General features: G+C 42.9%; 1 protein-coding gene across 1 annotated transcript in view; it reads left to right on the plus strand.

Annotated features, from left to right (window-relative positions):
• The window catches only part of LOC106584141 (carboxyl-terminal PDZ ligand of neuronal nitric oxide synthase protein), a 242,746-nt gene that overhangs the window by 197,276 nt on the left and 24,770 nt on the right, over window positions 1–20,700 (plus strand). The window contains exon 8 of the mRNA XM_014169057.3: window positions 8,886–9,047. Coding sequence (XP_014024532.1) covers window positions 8,886–9,047 — 162 coding nt within the window. The remainder of the gene's footprint in view (window positions 1–8,885; window positions 9,048–20,700) is intronic.

Here is a 20,700-nt window from a genome sequence, read left to right on the forward strand (position 1 = left end):
ATGTTGGTGTTGGAGTCGTATTTGGCCACGCAGTCGTGGGTGAACAGGGTGTACAGGAGGGGACTAAGTACACACCCCTGAGGGGCCCCAATGTTGAGAATCAGCATGGCAGACGTGTTGTTGCCTACCCTTACCACCTTGGGGCTGACCGTCAGGAAGTCCAGGATACAGTTGCAGAGGGAAGTGTTTAGTCCCAGTGTCCTTAGCTAAGTGATCAGCTTCGTGGGCACTATGGTGTTGAACGCTGAGCTGTAGTCAATGAACAGCATTCTCACATAGGTGTCCATTTTGTCCAGGTGGGAAAGGTAAGCGTGGAGTGCGACTGAGATTACGTCATCTGTGGATCTGTTGGGGCGGTATGCGAATTTGAGTGGGTCTAGAGTATCCGGGAGTGAAAGATTAGTGGAATCTGTGTGGGTAGCTGCACATGTAGGATGACTGACAGTGAAGGTGAACAGGCGATCACAGGTCAGGTGACAGAGGAATGGATGAGACTGAGGCAGGAATTACTTTTACCATGAAGTGGTATATTTACTGGGTAGTCTGTGCTGCATAACAAAGGAAACAGAATAACATGTATCCAATCAAATTCATAATCACAAAGATCAAATCACAACAATCATTCATTATTAACATAATTAGGTAATTCAGCAATTCAGTTCAATAACAAGTCAATAGGAATCATCCTTGAGTCATTTAGACTCGTCACTATTCGTCATAATTGAGAGAAGAATAATACACATAATTAAATCAGTGATCGGTTGGTTATTCAATCTCTAATCCCCATCAGTTTAATATTAGAATTGATCAGTTCAGCAAACAATTAAGTTTCATATTTCACCCTTTCAAGTTTGTCTTCATATGTACATGTAATTTCATTACATATTAACCATATATTGATGGCATAATTGGCCTGTGATGATCTGTAGGGCCGTGATCATTAACCATTTACATTACACAGTAGGTTTGAAGCAGATTCGGTGGACTTACGTGAATTCATGAACGCACAGAATTTATGGATTAGACGGATTTATTAAGGAAGAGAAAGCGGCGAGATCGGGCGATGCCGATTTACTCCTTTTAATGAGTAGAGATCTGTCGGACATTTCCACCTGACCTAATTAAAGCGCCCCTGGCCCAGCTGAGCAAGTGGCCATGAATTAAAGGATTCTTCCACCAACTCCATGGGCCTTTTCTACAGGGAGGATGCTGTTGATGTGAGCCATGACCAGCCTTTCAAAGCACTTCATGGATACCTTCGCTTCCTTAGGCACGGGGACTGTGGTGGTTTGCTTGAAACATGTAAGTATTACAGGCTCGGTCAGGGAGAGGTTGAAAATGTCAGTGAAGACACTTGCCAGTTGGTCCGCGCATGCCTGGTAATCCGTCTGGCCCAGCGGCTTTGTGAATGTTGACCTGTTTAATGGTCTTGCTCACATCGGCTACCGAGAGCGTTATCACACTGTCATCCAGAACAGCTGGTGCTCTTGTGCATGTTGCTTGCCTCAAAGTGAGCATAAAAGGCATTTAGCTTGTCTGGTAGGCTCGCGTCACTGGGCAGCTCGCGTCTGGGTTTCCCTTTGTAGTCCGTAATAGTTTTCATGCCCTGCCACATCCGATGAGCGTCAGAGCTGGTGTAGTAGGATTCAATCTTAATCCTGTATTGACGCTTTGTTTGATAGTTTGTCTGAGAGCATAGCGGGATTTCTTATAAGCGTCCGGACTATTGTCGCACTTCTTGAAAGCGGCAGGTGTAGCCTTTAGCTCAATGCGGCTGTTGCCTGTAATGCCAAGATGCCAAAGCTGTCATCAAGGCAAAGGGTGGCTATTATTTGAAGAATACTACATGATTCCATATGTGTTATTTCATAATTTTGATGTCTTCACAATAATTCTGCAATGTAGAAAATAGCAAAAATAAAGAAAAACTCTTGAGTGAGTAGGTGTCCAAACTTTTGACTCCAAACTACTGTATGTAAAGACAACATTAAATTCAGAATAGTCTGATGGGTGACAATATTAGCTTATGTATTATCACTTGTGAATGATGCCCAGTTTATGCATTAAGGCAAGAAACAGTGTATACCTTTTTTTGTGACTTTTTCAAATCATATTCGCACACCTAATGTATCCTAGCCTATAGGTTTATGTGTTTTGATAAGGTTTGTATCACAATTAAAGTGGCCAAATAACTTCTGAAAATTAAGCACATTAATCCGCTTTATAGCCGGTGTACAGCCAAACTAGCATACATAGGCTGTGCGTGAGGTTCAAGTTTGGGGAAGATCATTTTCACCATAAAAATGCACCTTTATGATAAAGCGTTACATGCATAATCGCATTTGCCGTCACTTTTCGAGAACAGTGTTTCCCCACTAATTGATTGCATTTTGGAACATTGACTGTTATAGCCTACTGCTGTGTGTGCATTTTTGCGCTTATAATATGAAAAAAAATAGCCTAATAGTTTATCAACATTTTGAGCTAAACAATCAGCCTCATTGCTTTTAAAAGGTTTTTTAATACAAGTGGTTGTATTAATTTGGGATCTATCGCATCCCACAACTGTCCCAGAGTATGTTTGGAATATTTATTTATTGCACAGAAGGACAAGTTGACCAATTGAATAGGTCAACTTTTGTACTATGGGGATAGTTATCATGACACAAGGCGAGACCCAGATGCAGACACAGGAGGCAGATGGTTGGAGTCTTACAATGTTTATTAATCCAAAAGGAGTAGGCAAGAGAATGGTCGTGGACAGGCAAAAGGTTAAAACCAGATCAGAGTCCAGGAGGTACAGAGTGGCAGACATGCTCGTGGTCAAGGCAGGCAGAATGGTCAGGTAGGCGGGTACAAAGTCCAGAAACAGGCAAGGGTCAAAACCAGGACTAGAAAAAGGAACAAATCCAAAAAGCAGGAGAATAGGAAAAACCGCTGGTTGACTTGGAAACATACAAGACAAACTGGCACAGAGAGACAGGAAACACAGGGATAAATAAACACTGGGGAAAATAAGTGACACCTGGAGGGGGTGGAGACAATCACAGGGACAGGTGAAACAGATCAGGGCGTGACAATAGTAGATTGACATAGGCTAGTGCTTTTGCTGTTCGTTAGGCCTACTCATCTTGTTGGCTGCACCTCGGAATTCGATAAGAGGGAAGTGCACAGTTGCGTCCCCGATGTGTCTGTCTTCGTTCACCTACTTCTTAGCTGAAATGCCTGTGAAAAGGACCCGATCAAGTGACAGGCATTGACTACATCTGAGTGAGCTATGTCAGTGAGAGGTACTTCGGAGCACGGCAGCCAAGAGAAGGGAATTATAATGAGCTTATTATATTCAGCTCGAGGGCACAACAACCACTTTGGCCGCAAAAGGCATGGATTTTTTAGGGGGCATTGCGGCCACACAAGGGGGATGCAGCCTGGTGAGAACATTATCAAGTGCTTGTCAAATTGTGAATGAGAGAGTGATGAAGTGTGTGCAGCTTGCGACTTTTTTCAAATCATTAGAGTACCATCATGCAGCCTTAGAATGTAGTAACAATCAAAACATATAGTCCAATGTTTGTATCACAACTAAAGTTGCATAAATAGATGTAATATAATTATATAGGACCAGTTTCTTTGTTCAACACAGAATAGCCGCATGTGCGCACTTCCTTTGAAATCATTTGGAGAAAATGTTCTTTCTATTTAATTAAGCTATGTTCAATTGTATTCTTTAAACTATAAAATAATTTTCAAAATTAAGCCATGGAATTCTAAGCAAATCTTGTCTGCTAAATGAACTAGTGTAGCCCACAACCATATGGCATAGCCATATCAGGGCCTAACAACTCAGAGTATGCTATTCTGTTCTTCTGAAATAGACTACATTTTCTTCATATCATATTTCTTTGGACCTGTCTGAAATAAAGAATGTATTTATTGTGATGGTGTAGGCTATATTAAATGGATTTATTAGACTTTTTAAAATGTAGATGTTCCAAAAGTCTGCAACAGTGGCTGTGGAAGCCAGGAGATGCTAAACATGTTAATGCTAATTAACGGTAAATTACCGTGAGACAGGCAGTTATTTGATAATCGCCAGCTGATAAAATGTCATAACCGCCACAGCCCTAGGTGTTACCTTCTATTGTAAACGTTCATGGTCAAAACATATACAGTTGAAGTCGGAAGTTTACATACACCTTAGCCAAATACATTTAAACTCAGTTTTTCACAATTCCTGATATTTAATCCTAGTAAAGAATTCCATGTCATAGGTCAGTTAGGATCACCACTTTATTTTAAGAATGTGAAATGTCAGAATAATAGATTTATTTCAGCTTTTATTTCTTTCATCACATTCCGAGCGGGTCAGAAGTTTACATACACTCAATTAGTATTTGGTAGCATTGTCTTTAAATTGTTTTACTTGGGTCAAAAGTTTCAGGTAGCCTTCCACAAGCTTCCCACAATAAGTTGGGTGAATTTTGGCCCATTCCTCCTGACAGAGATGGTGTAACTGAGTCAGGTTTGTAGGCCTGCTTGCTTGCACACACTTTCAGTTCTGCCCACAAATTTTCTATGGGATTGAGGTCAGGGCTTTGTGATGGCCACTCCAATACCTTGACATTGTTGTCCTTAAGCCATTTTGCCACAACTATGGAAGTATGCTTGGGGTCATTGTCCAATTGGAAGACCCATTTGCGACCAAGCTTTAACCTCCTGACTGATGTCTTGAGATATTGCTTCAATATATCCACATAATTTTCCATCCCCATGACGCCATCTATTTTGTGAAGTGCACCATTCCCTCCTGCAGCAAAGCACCCCCACAACATGATGCTGCCACCCCGTGCTTCACGGTTGGGATGGTGTTCCTCGGCTTGCAAGCCTCCTTTTTCCTCTAAACATAACGATGGTCATTATGGCCAAACAGTTCTATTTTTGTTTCATCAGACCAAAGGACATTTCTCCAAAAAGTATGATATTTGTCCCCATGTGCAGTTGCAAACCGTATTCTGGCTTTTTTATGGCAGTTTTGGAGCAGTGGCTTCTTCCTTGCTGAGCGGCCTTTCAGGTTATGTTGATATAGGACTCATTTTACTGTGGATATAGATACTTTTGTACCTGTTTCCTCCAGCATCTTCACAAGGTCCTTTGCTGTTGTTCTGAGATTGATTTGCACTTTTCGCACCAAAGTACATTCATCTCTGGGAGACAGAACGCATCTCCTTCCTGAGTGGTATGACGGCTGCATGGTCCCAATGTGTTTATACTTGCGTACTATTGTTTATACAGATGAACGTGGTACCTTCAGGTGTTTGGAATTTGCTCCCAAGGATGAACCAGACTTGTGGAGGTCTACAATTTTTTTCTGAGGTTTTGGCTGATTTCTTTCTATTTTTCCCATGATGTCAAGCAAAGAGGCACTGAGTTTGAAGGTAGGCCTTGAAATACATCCACAGGTACACCTCCAATTGACTCAAATTATGTCAATTAGCCTATCAAAATCTTCTGAAGCCATGACATAATTTTCTGGAATTTTCCAAGCTGTTTAATGGCACAGTCAACTTATGTAAACTTCTGACCCACTGGAATTGTGATACCGTTAATTATAAGTGAAATAATCAGTCTGTAAAAAAATTGTTGGAAAAATTAATTGTGTCATGCACAAAGTAGATGTCCTAACCGACTTGCCAAAACTATAGTTTGTTAACAAGACATTTGTGGAGTGGTTGAAAAACTAGATTTAATGACTACCTGACCAGCTAAGTGTACATAAACTTCCGACTTCAACTGTAGATTCAATCGTTGTAAAGATGGCAGAGGTCTGTCCATAATAAAGAGATGCTCTGCTTTTTTGACACCACACTCCAAAAAGCAAGTCCTGCAAGCTCTAGTTTTGTCTTATCTTGATTAATGTTCTGCAAAAAAAGACCTAGTTGTCCCAGAACAGAGTGGCAAGTCTTGCTCTTCATTGTAATCAGAGGGCCAATATAAATACTATGCATGCCAGTCACTCTTGCCTTAAAGATGAGGAGAGACTGACTGCAGTACTTTTTTTATATAAGAACCATTGTGTTGAAAATTCAAAATTGTTTGTATGGAAATGTAGGCTATGTGTGCCATTTTTAAATGTATGTAGTTCTGTTCTTATCTATTAATGTTCTGTATTATGTCATGTTTTGTGTGGACCCCAGGAAGAGTAGCTGCTGCTTTCGCAACAGCTAATGGGGATCCTAAAAAAATACCAAATATCATGATGAGTAACAATGATTCTGCTTTCTCAAATATACAGGAAAACTCCACTGATTGTTTCTGAAAAAAGGAACGGAGTAAAGGTGCTATGTCTGACAAGAAAGGTCTTGAATAACCTCTACTGTGTTCTTGTTAGTGCAGCTTGTCAACTACCCATCGTACTGTATCTGTCCTGCAGACTCAGGGGAGCATGACTCGTCGCAAAGTTCTGCTTGACTGAAAGGGATAGATGTTCACCTTTATGGAACTCCCTCTTATCCACTTGCTGTGGATAAAAATCACTTGCTGTGGATATCTGTGAGCCAACAGCTCACAGATACAGTGCGGGTAGGCTAGTCTACATCGATTATGTCATCAGAATAAGAACCTTGATATTTATTGGAAAGGAGCATCAAGCTCATCACTGTACACTTTCACCACCCTGTGAAGTTCATCATAAATGATTTTATCTATAGCCTAATAAACCGCATGCTTTCCCAAGTCATAGTGGGAGGACCACACACCATATCATCTTGTGACTCCAAGTTTACTTCGATATGATGGTTATTATATCAATATTTCAGCATAAAGGCGTTTCCACCACCATTTCACGCATGAGTAATTTTACAGACACAAAAAGAACCCACCATGTCGAATGAACAAATTCTTTGTCAGCATTTAGAAAAATGTACCGAAACTTCCTGTTTCCATCACAGCTGTCATGATTTTTTTTATACGGTATGACTTTACTCGCATAAAAACTATGGATGGAAATGTGGGTTGTGTCATGAAACAGCACTTTGGAAACATCCAACAACATATGATTTTATTTCTGAAGCAGTTTTCTCTCCAATTGGCCTGAGCAAGGATGTGCTAATACGTCCATCAAAATGTAATCTCTCTCTCTCTCGCTGTATTCTTCAGTAAAAGCATATTCTATGCAATTATCTCTGTCTGACACACACACATACACAAATGCAACTCTTTCTCTCTACAACAGATTGATTTTGCTATTCAAGGAAAAACAATATAGTCCTCCAGGCCTTTGACAGATACAAGCTGCTATTGTTCTTCTTTTTAAATTAATTATTGTGTGAATACTATTCCAGTAGTGACATATTTGGTTGTCTGTCTGACATGTAGATGCATGAGCAAGCATGGCTTTTCTTTTTCTCTTAGGGCCTGTTCAGCAATGCCTCTGTTTTACCTTAAGCTCTGCTTATCACCAGGGGAACTGTTAGTCTGGCTAACACTGGTTGGCTCTCCTCTGTGTCTTTCTTACTCAATCACCCACACGCACAGCCACACTCAGCTCCCGAGCACCGGCCCTTTCCTTCACAACGGTTGGATTTTCAAATTGAGAAAACCAATCAAACCCATTGCACCATTTCTAAGCAAATATTGCATTAACAAACAGCCTCCTTTTCAGACCAGTGTGGTCAACACTCTCCCTGCGCTGTCAGTCACATGGGTAGCTTCAGCCAGGCTAGGAAAATGTACACTCACACTGCCAAAGAACACATTGAATATGAACATATATAAATATGTCTCTCTGACTTTCTTTCTATTTATCGACAGTGCCTTCAGGAAGTATTCATACCACTTGACTTATTCCACATTATTCCATCTGGACAATATTTGCCCATTATTCTTTTCAAAATTCTTTAAGCTCTGTCAAATTGTTTGTTGATCATTACTAGACAACCATTTTCATGTATTGTCATAGATTTTCAAGCAGATTTAAGTCAAAGCTGTAACTCGGCCACTCAGGAACATTCACTGTATTCTTGGAAAGCAACTGCAGTGTGTTTTGGGATATTGTCCTGCTGAAAAGGGAATTAATCTCCCAGTGTCTGGTGGAAAGCAGACTGAACCAAGTTTTCTTCTTTTGCTGGATATTATGGACTAATTATAATGCTGTTGATCCATCCTCAGTTTTCTCCTATCACACTTGGTGACTCTGTAAAGTCACCATTGGCCTCATGGTGAAATCCTTGAGTGGTTTCCTTTCTCTCCGGCAACTGAGTTAGGAAGGACGCCTGTATCTTTGTAGTGACTGGGTGTATTGATACACCATCCAAAGTGTAATTAATAACTTCACCATGCTCAAAGGGATATTCAATGTCTGCTACCAATAGGTGCCCATATTTGCGAGGCATTGGAAAACCTCGCTGTTCTTTGTGGTTGAATCTGTGATTGAAATGCACTGCTCGACTGAGGGACCTTACAGATAATTGTATGTGTGGGATACAGAGATGAGGTAGTCATAAAAAAATCATGTTAAACACTATTATTGCACACAGAGTCCATGCAACCTATGTGACTTGTTAAGCAAATGTTTACTCCTGAACTTATTTAGGCCATAACAAAGGGGTTGAATACCTATTGACTCAAGATTAAAGCTTTTCGTTTGTAATTAAGTTGAAAAACATAATTCCACTTTGACATTATAGGGTATTGTGTGTAGGCCAGTGACAAAAAGTCAAACATTTTAAATTTAGCCTGTAACAAAATGTGGAAAAAGTGTGGAAATACTTTCTGAAGGCCCTCTATCTCCATCCCCTCCTTACCTCTTCCATCCTCTCTCTCCTTGTATTGAAGGCTCCCTCTCTCAATCCATCAATTCATCATTAACCTTCTCTCCTCCATGGCAGGTTCCAGAGGAGGCCTCTCTGTTGCTGGCGTCCCCCAGGATGCTGCTGCCGTCGTCGGGTACTCTGCTCAACAGTGCTCCCCTGTCAGTCCACCACCAGATTCAGCTGCTACAGCAACAATTACAGCAACAACAGCAACAGACATATGTAGCTGTGGCACAGGTAGGACTGAGACACACGTTTGTGTAGGTTAACAGATGGTGTTGTTTGAACTACAGTGAGCTGGTCGTTGTTCCCTCCTAGCTACTATCTTGTTTGTCTGCAAGCTCTTCACTTTGCTAATATTAACCTTTATGAATCATATGTGTGACATACCTGTGACTTTAACACCAGCTCTCCCACACACATACATACAAAATAATATACAAAATACCAATTACTCACCACTAACCCAGCTCAGCAGGAGGATTATTTACATAATTATTGACAAAACATGATTAATACACCATGCGGAAAAACATTTTAGAAAGTCCATTTGTAGATTCTCTACAGACTATCAGTAACACTTCAACTATCTACTAAACCTAACCTTAAACTTAACCCTAACCTTAACCCTTACCCTAAAATTAACCCTTACCCTAAACCTTGTCCTAAACCTAACATTATTAACCCTTAGTCTAAACTTAACCCTAGCAAACAGTTGCTTATCAACAGATACAGTAGTATGAACAGCTCTACAGCATCTACATATGGACTATCCGGACTATCCAGATAAAGTCTGACCCACCGTGCCTATTGAATTACTGTCATCTTTAGAGTGCTGCACTGTTAATACAAGAGAGTAGAATGGTTTCAGTTGTGTTATTATCAGAATTTGTGGACAAATTTGATGACCTGAGACTCGACTTGATAGAAAATAACTTGAGACTTGAGTTGGACTTGAGACTGATGACTTGAAATTATCTGGCCAGGTTTGTAATGTTTTGCCACTCATTTTGTGGAACAGTCTACGTGGATTACTCCACACGCAGCCAAAGACAGTAGCCGGAGCATTGCCCTTGTAACATAAAAAAACTGCAACAAATTGGCTAGTGAAATCGGCAGTCTAATTGAACCAGCAAACTGTCAATCAACACAGGTCTGGTGAACTAGCGAACATATTGCTGATTTGCTGTACAGTTATAGGGTTGAGTTTAGTGCAAACGTCAAATTGTAGGGAGAGAGGATTGCTGTAATAAATAAATATGCAGCTCCAAAAATTGTTTGGTGATCAAGAATATTCATTGTTTACTTCGCTCTCCAAACTTATGCCAGTGGAGAGTGCTTTTTTTCTCTTGTTGAAATGTTTGCTGCTGCTTTCACATGTTTAAAAGCATAGGCCCTATGTGGTAAATCTATATTACATTTTTATTTTATTTTAGCCTTTATTTAACTAGGTAAGTCAGTTAAGAACAAATTCTTATTTACAATGACGGCCTACACCGGCCAAACCCAGACAACGCTAGGCCAATTGTGCGCCGCCCTATTGGACTCCCAATCACGTCTGGATGTGATACAGCCTGGATTTGAAGCAGGTACTATAGTGATGCCTCTTGCACTGAGATGTAGTGCCCTAGACCGCTGCGCCACTTGGGAGCCCCAACATATAATAATACAATAATTGCTAGCATTTCATCATTCCACCCTTGTAACGTTTTTTGCAACATATAGACATTTCTGCTTAATGTTTGATAAGCCTACGATAAATTTTAATTTAGCCAACCATTTCTTACACTGCTCTGAGTGGGCACAATGTTTATAGTGCACATGAACATTCACAAGACTCATGAGGTAGAAGTTCTGTTTATTTAATTAAATGTATGGTTTCCTTTGTTCATATTATGTTGGAATTCTGTGTGTCTGTGTCCTAAGTCTTTGTCATTTCTGTTGTGAGTAATAGGAGCGCGCGCACCTCAGTGTGCATAGAAATAGGCTACGTGGCCTTCGCTCCACGCTTTGGAGTCAGAACGTTGAATAAGAGAAAAGGATTTTTCCATGTAAGCATGTTGTTGAAATATCATTACATCTGGTTAAGACAAATGTACCAATGTAACAATGCATGTGGAAATTGCCTTTTGCATTATAGAACCAGTTTATTGGTTGTAATTGCCAATAGGGTAATTGTATGGTCCTGGGGGCCAAGTGCTTATATTATGTACAATAGGTGTACCTGTTTGAGCTCCTGTTAGACAGATTCCATGTGGTTTCTCAAGGGGAGGCTGTACAGTCTTACCCTCTCCCTGTGTCTGTTCAGATAGGACAGGTTAAGCCAGTTACAGAGGCTAAATCTTTCGGAATATTGCCCGTGTGTATTTGGTAAACCTACTTGTATATTTTGTATGATATGGCGCTTTCACCATTGGATCACCAAGACCTGTAAATAAATCTACACTTTCAGCACGTCAACCTGCCTTGCCTTCTGCTGATTTCATGCCCTTATGACTGCTGTGCAACCCCTAGTAGCCTCAATAAATATACAAAGGTTTTTAGTTCAACAAGTCGTTGCATGTATAGATTTGTTTTTTTACTTGACTTGAGACTTGACTTGAAAACTTGTGACTCAACTTGCTCTTAGAATGCACGACTTTGACTTGATTCAAGTCTTGACCCGTTCTACTTGGGACTCGGCTTGAGACTCAGACCTTGTGACATGAGACTTGCTTGTGGCTCGAATAATAGTCACTTGGTCACACCTCTGGTTACTATTGTATGAAGTCAGATTGGTTTTCAATGACCTAGTTAGGACACATATGTCATACGCTCCTCACACTAGCTGTGCGGAATCAACAAACACACACAAGCACACAGTCAACGAAGCGCCTGGAGACCAGTGGCAACAATTTCACAACTGTGCTCAACCTACTGTATTTACACACAACTCCACACACACACACACACACACACACACACACACACACACACACACACACACACACACACACACACACACACACACACACACACACACACACACACACACACACACACACACACACACACACACACACACACACACACACACACACACACTGTCAGAGCGTTAGCAACAAGCCTGACAGTCTCACACACGGACCTCGTAGAAGGTCGTAGAAAATCACTTTTGACACTTTATGTCTCACATACACAGTCTTATGTCACAGTCTACTTCATCTTAGGCCTTTGATGTTATGCGATGAGAGCTAATGGTGTAGTTTATTCATTTATCCAGCAGCGTGGTGGGAGATGGTTCCCTGGGGAAAGCCCTGCCTCTTCACATACAACTACAGACAGTGTTTTTGGCATTGAAAGAGATCTTTCCTTCTACAAATCCCAGGCATGGACATGGGAATTAGATACAGCAGGGGTTCAAACTGTAGAACCCAGTTCCTACATTTGAATATAAAAATGTATTTTATCAAACAAAACTATGCTACATTTTATCTCTGGGAACCTCAGGATGACACATCAGAGCAAGATTACTGAATGTAAGTACATTATTTACCTTCAGAGGTGAATGTATCAAACCAGTTGCCGTGATAAAAGTGTTTTGTTGTTGTGCACTCTCCTCAAACAATAGCGTGGTGTTTTTTCACTATAATAGCTACTGTAAATTGGACAGTGCAGTTAGATTAACAAGACTGTAAGCTTTCTACCCATATAAGACATGTCTACGTCCTGGAAAGTTTGCTGTTACTTACAACGTAATTCTAGTCACATTAGCACACGTTAGCAACAACCGTCCCAGTAAAGGGACACTGATCCTACGGGATCCTTAAGAGGATATTATTAAAGTCTAAGGTGGTGCCGTGGAGCATCAGAGCCAGCCAGCGGGAGCTTACAGAGTCTTTGTCCTTATCCTGCTTATCTGTCTGTCCAAACCCCAGCACAGGCATGGCAACAGGCACTAAACCCATTAGTTCTGCTGCCTGCCGTGCTATGTGGCATTAAGACTTAGCCCACGGGTAGTTTCAACTGCCCCTTAATGAGAATGGAGAATTAAAAACCCACTTAGAGGTTAAAAAGAAGACAATAATAAGCTTATTATAAAAGTAAACATTTTGAAATTATGAATAAGTGAGGCAGAGGAGGATGTGACTGCCTTATAAAGTCTAGTTCTGAAGGCCAGAGTGTGTGTGTGGGTGTGAGACTGGGTAACCGGGTAGCTGGTCCTGACACCTCTATCCCCTATCTGCCAGTGCAGTCAGTCAATGGCCTTGAGACAGTGATGTTACTAACTTTGTGCGACAGGAAGGAAGAGACAGATTCTTTATTCTAAGCCAATCAGGTGTCAAGGTGGGTCAAGTACATCACTTCCCTTCACGCCTCAGAGGGATGGCCTGGAGGGGAGCGAATAGCAATTGGCCCAGTTAGGTTGCTACAGAGCCAAATCTCTGAGACTGAATGGACTTCCAAACAAAGTGCTGACAGTAGCTGAGATTTTAGGGTAGTTAGCTGGTCTGTGAAAGCTCACACTTATCACAATCATCTAGGGTTGGAAAGAGAGAATAGGATGGAAGGATGGGGGAGAGGAGGAGAGAAGGATCACTAACATTTTCAGAGAAGTGTGAATATTTGTTTGTTTATTCTCTCTGCCTGGCAGCATGAGGATAATCCTGAACTGGGTGGTAATAGAGTTGTACATCCTCTGGTTATTCTAGGGACGTAAATCTTGACACTAAATCGTTGATCGAAACCCTTTTCAACAGATGCACTTGGCTGTTGGCTAATCCAGACTTGCAGGTGTCACTGGAAGTTCAATACAGTTTTAACTTGTTACAGTTAATTACAAACAAATTATTGAGCCATCAATAAGACCAGGCTAGAGTAGATGTAGTGTATCGAGACTAAAGACTAAGTTGTGGGTGGATGCTAACCACCAAGTCGGCTCCAGTTAGAGTGAGGTGGACAAGAATCCAATGAACACTTGACCATTTATCATCAGCATCAATGAATGATAATGAGTCCAAACATAACACATCAAGCTAGTAAGTTGAACTCAATGGTGTAAAGTACTTAAGTAAAAATACTTTAAAGTACTACTTAATTGTTTTTTGGGATATCTGTACTTTACAGTTTGTTTTTCAACATTTTTACTTTTACTTTACTACATTCCTAAAGAAAATTATGTACTTTTTACTCCATACATTTTCCCTGACACCCAAAAGTACTCATTATATTTTGAATGCTTAGGAGGATAGGAAAATGGTCCAATTCACACACTTATCATGACATCCCTGGTCCTCCCTACTGCCTCTGATCTGGCGGACTCACTAAACAAACATGCTTTGTTTGTAAATTATGTGAGGGTTGAAGTGTGCCCCTGGCTATCCGTAAATAAAACAATTTTAAAGAAGAAAATTGTGCCGTCTGGTTTGCTTAATATAAGCAATTTGAAATTATTTATACTTTTCATGCTTAAATATATTTTTGCAATTACATTTACTTTTGATACTTAAGTATATTTAAAACCAAATACTTTTAGACTTTTACTTAAGTAGTATTTTACTGGGTGACTTTCACTTTTACTTTCTATTAAGGCATCTTTACTTTCAATCAAATATGACAATTGGATACTTTTCCCACCACAACTATAAGAATAACAGTGAATATAAGGCATCAAAGTTACAGACAACACTCCTTGGTCAATAACGCATACTGGTGGAGAGTCCTGTTTGGTGTGCTCTGCAGCCATCTTTGTAGGGTCAGGTGACAGGTCACCTGAGCAGGACGCCGTCTTGGTTTAGGAATATAATTTGATAGTGTAACATTGGTCTTTCGAGCCAGATGCAATACACCTACTGTGACATGGCAGAGGAGCAAAGAAACACAGCAACAGTCACACAGTCAGAAGATCCCATCCCCAAATGGTATCTTAGAAAACAATGTATACTGATTCCTCTACAACATTGACAACAACCCGTGGCAGCACATGCCCGATGTCTGTTACCTTTCCAACAGGAATCCACAGTTTATCTGACTCCTTGGGAGGAGGAGTGCAGGTGCAGAGTGCCAGCACCAGGGAGCTACATCCCAGTGGAGGACAGCAGGCCAAAACTGCGACCCCGGTCGACCAGCTATCCCGTGTTCGGATCCTCTGCCCCAACACTGTGAGGGCAAGAAGTGATCACTACACTAAACTACACCCAGCTCATGGCTAGCCCACAGGACACTGCTGCCCACGTTTCAGTCACCCTACCGCTAATATACTGCTCAAAAAAATAAAGGGAACACTTAAACAACACATCCTAGATCTGAATGAAAGAAATAATCTTATTAAATACTTTTTTCTTTACATAGTTGAATGTGCTGACAACAAAATCACACAAAAATAATCAATGCATATCCAATTTATCAACCCATGGAGGTCTGGATTTGGAGTCACACTCAAAATTAAAGTGGAAAACCACACTATAGGCTGATCCAACTTTGATGTAATGTCCTTAAAACAAGTCAAAATGAGGCTCAGTAGTGTGTGTGGCCTCCACGTGCCTGTATGACCTCCCTACAACGCCTGGGCATGCTCCTGATGAGGTGGCGGATGGTCTCCTGAGGGATCTCCTCCCAGACCTGGACTAAAGCATCCGCCAACTCCTGGACAGTCTGTGGTGCAACGTGGCGTTGGTGGATGGAGCGAGACATGATGTCCCAGATGTGCTCAATTGGATTCAGGTCTGGGGAATGGGCGGGCCAGTCCATAGCATCAATGCCTTCCTCTTGCAGGAACTGCTGACACACTCCAGCCACATGAGGTCTAGCATTGTCTTGCATTAGGAGGAACCCAGGGCCAACCGCACCAGCATATGGTCTCACAAGGGGTCTGGGGATCTCATCTCGGTACCTAATGGCAGTCAGGCTACCTCTGGCGAGCACATGGAGGGCTGTGCGGCCCCCCAAAGAAGTGCCACCCCCACACCATGACTGACCCAATGCCAAACCGGTCATGCTGGAGGATGTTGCAGGCAGCAGAACGTTCTCCACGGCGTCTCCAGACTCTGTCACGTCTGTCACGTGCTCAGTGTGAACCTGCTTTCATCTGTGAAGAGCACAGGGCGCCAGTGGCGAATTTGCCAATCTTGATGTTCTCTGGCAAATGCCAAACGTCCTGCACGGTGTTGGGCTGTAAGCACAACCCCCACCTGTGGACGTCGGGCCCTCATACCACCCTCATGGAGTCTGTTTCTGACCGTTTGAGCAGACACATGCACATTTGTGGCCTGCTGGAGGTCATTTTGCAGGGCTCTGGCAGTGCTTCTCCTGCTCCTCCTTGCACAAAGGCAGAGGTAGCGGTCCTGCTGCTGGGTTGTTGCCCTCCTACGGCCTCCTCCACATCTCCTGATGTACTGGCCTGTCTCCTGGTAGCGCCTCCATGCTCTGGACACTACGCTGACAGACACAGCAAACCTTCTTGCCACAGCTCACATTGATGTGCCATCCTGGATGAGCTGTACTACCTGAGCCACTTGTGTGGGTTGTAGACTCCGTCTCATGCTACCACTAGAGTGAAAGCACCGCCAGCATTCAAAAGTGACCAAAACATCAGCCAGGAAGCATAGGAACTGAGAAGTGGTCTGTGGTCCCCACCTGCAGAACCACTCCTTTATTGGGGGTGTCTTGCTAATTGCCTATAATTTCCACCTGTTGTCTATTCCATTTGCACAACAACATGTGAAATTTATTGTCAATCAGTGTTGCTTCCTAAGTGGACAGTTTGATTTCACAGAAGTGTGATTGACTTGGAGTTACATTGTGTTGTTTAAGTGTTCCCTTTATTTTTTTGAGCAGTGTATATTCCTCGGCAGGAATGGAAGCGCTAGCGAGGTCGACCCTGTAGAAAGCCACCATCGCTACAGAGGTCACCATCACCACACAGACCTACACTGTCACAAAATCACTGCCACAAACACACATTTCAAGTAGGCAGTTGGCCGAAAGTCCCTACCAGCAGTATGGAAATGTGACAATGCACTCTACATTGATGTTGTTAACCCCACCAAACCAGTCATGGACTGGTGGGCACGCCCTGAGCTACCAGTCTTCCAAACATCAGCTGTTCCACCCACCAGCTCAGGCTTAGTCTGCATGACACAAGCTCCGACTCCGTCAGCTGCTCTATTCTATTCAACTGACCAACCGTGGGCTGCACCTGCCCAGCCAGCTTATCCTCCATGGACCACTCCTGTCCTACTCACTTGCCTGGACCAGCTCACTTGCCTGGACCTGCTGCATCGCTCCATCTAGCTTACCCGGCTGGAGCTGCTGAACCTCTCCAGGTAGCTCACCTGCCTGGACCTACTGCACCGCTCCACCTAACTTACCTGCCTGGACCTGTTGCACCACTCAAGCCGGCTCACCTGCCTGGACCTCTTCCACAGTGTTGAACACTATATATCTTAGTGCACAGAGATAGTGAAGCAGCCGTCAGAACATATCAAATGTGGATCAAGGACGGTAAGCGTTACCGGAAGTGGGGTCCCGAGTGGCGCAGCAGTCTAAGGCACTGCATCTCAGTGCTAGAGGCGTCACTACAGACACCCTTGTTCAAATCCAGGCTGTATCACAACTGGCCATGATTGGGAGTCCCATAGGGCGGCGCACAATTGGCCCAGCGTAGGCCGTCATTGTGAATAAGAATTAGTTCTTAACTGACTTGCCTAGTTAAATAAAGGTTAAAGAAAAAAGAAAAATATAAAGTGTGGCTGCACTAACCATGGCCCCGATCCATGCACCCAGAGAAAACAATGCAGAGAATGTAATTAAGCACATCTATAAGTGCTTCATAGTGTTGCCAAGCCGAGCTCCAGTGTCACCCCTCTAGACAAAATCTACCTCACCCACGAGTCTACCTAAAGGTAGTGCCAGTCGTGCTCAGGACTGGCCAGAAGTCTCTGAATACGTATGCCATTTTAGATGATGGGGCAGAGTGGACAATCATCCTCCCCTCAGAAGGCTAGGAGGAGTCATAGCCCTGACGACAATCCAACACCACGCTGCTCATCTTACTGGCTCATCAGTCAATTTTCAAGTATCCCCCTGTGGCCAGGCCAGCAGAGAGGTACCCCATAAAGGGAGCTTTCACAGCCGATCGACTGGCCCTTGATGAGCAGTCCTATCCCGTGCCAGCCATGTAGAAGTGCTATCGCCATCTAAGGGGCATCCCATATCATGCCTTTGACAAGGCACACCCTCTGCTGCTCATCGGAGCGGACTATACCAACCTGATAGGTTGGGCCAGCTGGTAGACCAGCAGCTGTACATATGCAGTTTGGTTGGACACTCCAGAGCCCTGATGGTCACATGCATAAACAGGTACAAACCCAGCAATGCCTGTTCACATCAACTCTCTCCGTTCTGCTGCATGACGTTGGTCACGGCAAGACCAGGAAGCTGTGAACATCCTAGAAGCCTGAACTAAGAGGTTGCCAAAGGACCCCGGAAAGGCAAAAGTATACAATGCCGAGATCCAAAAGCCCATCGAGGCAGGGTGCGTCACCAAGCTAACCGGAGAGGCAGGCCACCAAGACCACCAAGATGACCCAGCCTAGCTGAAGAGGTCCATCTTCTGTGGTCTCACGACAGTAAGCCCCAGTCTACAAGTGCCTGGCCTCTTTGGTGGCTCTCAGGGAAGATGCTTCCTTGGCACAGAGAATGGGGGTAGGTTAGTGTCACCTACGTTAAGACGTTTTGTTCCAGCCTCTGGGATGTTCACAGCTTTCTGGTCTTGGTGTAACTGTGTCACCAACTTCTTGTTGCGGAAGGGGAGAATGTCAAGCTGCAAGATTCGCTCTACATGTTGGTAGATGTCATCTACCGTCGGGCAGATGGATGTGAACAGGGTCCTCAGTGCCTCCAGTCCCAGAATTGATAACCTGTGGAATCCTCTCATCAAACCAAACTTTGCTTCAAAGCATTTAATTATTGTTTATTTGATTAAATATGCAGAAAATGCTGTCTGGCTAAACTTGAACTTTGTCTCCCTCCCTCACTCTCACTCTCTTTCTCTCACTCACTCTCTCGCTCCCCCTCTCTGCTGTTATCTTTATCTCTCAATCATCACAGACACTTTTAGTATCTCCGTTCTCCATGTTATTATTCAGGCTGCGTTTAAGGAGCATGTCTCACAGTCACATCTCAGATAAATCCAGGACAAATACGACACCTTCCTTCTCCAAGGCTAAACTCAGTTTACCTTTCACACTTTGATCAGTACAGCGTATCTTCTCATCATAGTCACATATCTCATGTTCTGTCCTGGCGGTGCTTGATGTGTCGTATTTACATTTTAGTCATTTAGCAGACGCTCTTATCCAGAGCGACTTACAGTAGTGAATGCATACATTTCATACATTTGTTTCCGTACTGGTCCCCCGTGGGAATCGAACCCACAACCCTGGGTTCGTATGGTGGCATATTACCCTGACAGTGCCGTTAGACTGTCGGGATTTACAGATGAGCTCTGACGCTGATGGCCCGCTTTAATGGAGACTAGATCACTGCTATTTGTCGCTAAGTGGAGTGATGATGGAATCTGATCTGTCTTTTACCCTCTCTCCTTCCTGGCATTTACCGTCCAGGGGTGAATGGAGGATGAGAAGATGGGGAAAGAGGAGGGTGAGGGGTGTGATGGGGAGAGTACAGTAAGTGGGAGTGGGAGAGAAGAGATAGGATGAGGGGAGGGTGTGGTGTTGAAGGGGAGTACATTACAGTAAGTGGAAGCCTTGAGATGGAGTGGCTCCATCTTGTGTCTGCACAGTTCAGAGGTTTCTCATTAGACACAAAGTCCTTCAGCTGTTTTTCTCATTTCATCACCATCAACTGTTTCTCTTTACAGTAATTGCATCAATAATGACGACAGAAAGCTATACATCCACGTTACCTTGGTTACAGAGTTTTATGGCTGTGGTATGATGAAAGGAGAATTGTATCTTCTGACTATCTAGCAACAGCCTCATGACTCCATTCATGCTCCATTCTCCTTGAAGTGAGAGCAATGCAGTGCTATAGAGACATGGGCTCTATAACAAGCCCAAAAATATGCTCCTTGAGGTAAGAAAACCACAGCAGAAAAGTTCCTATAGAAACTATCATAAAGTTGGAAGAAGTGCTCAATGTCAAGTTAGAAGTACCACAGTAGCACTCATTGTCAACTATTCACCGTGAGATAGGCCTCATTCTTTTCTATACCCCGATCGCTTCTCTTGTCAGGATATATGCAACACACCCAATGACACTCTGTCTCACCTTGGAATGACCTTCCAGCTTTTTTAAAAGAGGTTGCAGCTACAGTTGAAGTCGGAAGTTTACATATACTTAGGTTGTAGTCATTAAAACTCGTTTTTCAACCACTCCACAAATTTCTTGTTAACAAACTATATTTTTGGCAAGTCTGTTAGGACATCTTCTTTGTGCATGACACAAGTCATTTTTCCAACAATTGTAGACCACAAGTCTGGTTCCATCTTGGGAACAATTTCCAAACGCCTGAGGGTACCACGTTCATCTGTACAAACAATAGTACGCAAGTATAACCACCATGGGACCATGCAGCCTCAGGAAGGAGACGCTTTCGGGCTCCTAGAGATGAACGTACTTTGGCGCGAAAAGTGCAAATCAATACCAGAACAACAGCAAAGGACCTTGTGAAGATGCTGGAGGAATCGGGTACAAAAGTATCTATATCCACAGTAAAATTAGTCCTATATTGACATAACCTGAAAGGCCACTCAGTAAGGAAGAAGCCACTGCTTCAATACCGCCATAAAAAAGCCAGACTACGGTTTGCAACTGCATATGGGGACAAAGATCGTACTTTTTGGAGAAATGTCCTCTGGTCTAATGAAACAAAAATAGAACTGTTTGC

This window comes from Salmo salar, chromosome 23 (genome assembly GCF_965601325.2).
Source record: "Salmo salar chromosome 23, fSalSal1, whole genome shotgun sequence".
NCBI classification, from domain to species: domain Eukaryota; kingdom Metazoa; phylum Chordata; class Actinopteri; order Salmoniformes; family Salmonidae; genus Salmo; species Salmo salar.